Raw genomic sequence first — 1,506 nt, 5'->3', positions numbered from 1 at the left:
AGTTACTATTCTGCTCTACCACCACATATTGCTGATAAACTACGTGACAAGGGCTTCCTCTCGGACCTGGAGGCCCATATCGAGACCAGACTCGGTCGTATGTCCGCCCGGGACATCTCCCTCATATCTCGCTCTACTACTACTATCGGAATCGATCGGATGACGGAAGCCTTCCTTCGATCGAAGGAGATACAGACCGGCAATCTGCTTTACTATTGCGTCACCTTGCTGAAGGCAGGAGTCAGTAGACCCCCTGTTACCTTCATGAACCGCCTGAGACGTGAGATCGACGCCACGTTCACGCAGCTGAAACCGGCCCATATCGAACGCTTCCTGCATGTTTTCATGAACCTTGAATGCTTCAGTGACGAGAGGATCCTAATATGCCTATCCCGTGCTACGGAGTCCAATTTGGACCGTATGAGTCAGCGCAGACTCAGATCGATATTGTTGGCTTTTCATCGGCTATGCAAACCTACTAACTCGTTACTGCCGCAGCTAGCTGCTCGGGTTCGGGCTGCTGTCCCGAGGGAGGCGATACATGCCGAGACCATAGCTTTGCTTATGCGTGCATTTGCGGTAGAGTCACCTCTGAAACAACAGCAGAACACTCGCCTCATCTTGACTGATTTGGGCCGACAACTCGTGGACCGATTGCGATCCGCTACAAAAGGTGCGACTCCGCGGCGATCCTCTCATTCCGAACTGTGCGATGTGGAGCTACTTGGAATGCGTAAACTTGATGGGAGTGGTATCGCTCCAGATGAAACTACGGCATTATCACAAGGCGTTGAGCGTTGGTCTGCTAGGGTTATCAGCCATTCTCTGGAGGATGAGAGGAAGGCTGGTATTCATCCTACACCACCGTCGACTGTTATTACGAGGTACTCGACACCGCAAGCGGAGACCAACGGTATTGCTAGTATACGATATGAACCCGTTCATGAGGGAGATAGAGATGCTACAGTGGATGGACTGGACGAGGAGCAATTGGCAGTTCTGAAGCAGATGGAAGAGGAGGTAGAGCTTATGAGAGAGAAGAAGCAACAGGAGATTACTGGCGTTAACTTGGCGACTGCTGTTGGAGGATCCTCCATGTCTGTTGATCTTGGACCTCGAGGAGAATATGACGACTTCATTAACTCAGATAGAGTGCCACGCTTGATGCACGTCGTAGCCGGTGGTCGGCATCCTGCTCACCACAGACTAGTAAGGAAGTTGAGGCGTATGGAGAGGAAGCTAGCTGATATCAATCCGGCCGAGGATGAATATGACGAACCCGTGATAAAATACCGAGAATATCGGGAGGTGGTGAGGCGGTGGAAGGCTCGGAAATCTCGGGAGCTCACGGGAGAAGAAAAGCATCGACTGGCTGCGGGCTATGAAAGCTTCACGATACGATGGCGAAAGTGGCGACGGAGGATTCTCGCCAAATACAGTACTGTTGATTTTGCTTCTGTAACGAGGATGCCCCTGCTAAACTACAGCGACGTGTTGCGTATCCGA

General features: G+C 51.5%; 1 protein-coding gene across 1 annotated transcript; it reads left to right on the top strand.

Moving 5' to 3' along the window:
• Positions 1–2: 2 nt before the first annotated feature.
• Positions 3–1,020, top strand: Pmar_PMAR014539 (hypothetical protein; the record flags this gene model as incomplete). Its single annotated transcript, XM_002779397.1, has 1 exon — positions 3–1,020. A coding segment is annotated over one exon (1,018 nt), but the record flags the coding sequence as incomplete, so codon positions are not given.
• Positions 1,021–1,506: the final 486 nt, after the last annotated feature.

The sequence above is a fragment of the Perkinsus marinus genome, assembly GCF_000006405.1.
Source record: "Perkinsus marinus ATCC 50983 genomic scaffold scf_1104296947560, whole genome shotgun sequence".
Classification (NCBI taxonomy): Eukaryota; Perkinsozoa; order Perkinsida; family Perkinsidae; genus Perkinsus; species Perkinsus marinus.
Note: the sequence above shows the minus strand (reverse complement) of the source record. Positions and strands in the feature narration are given on the sequence as shown.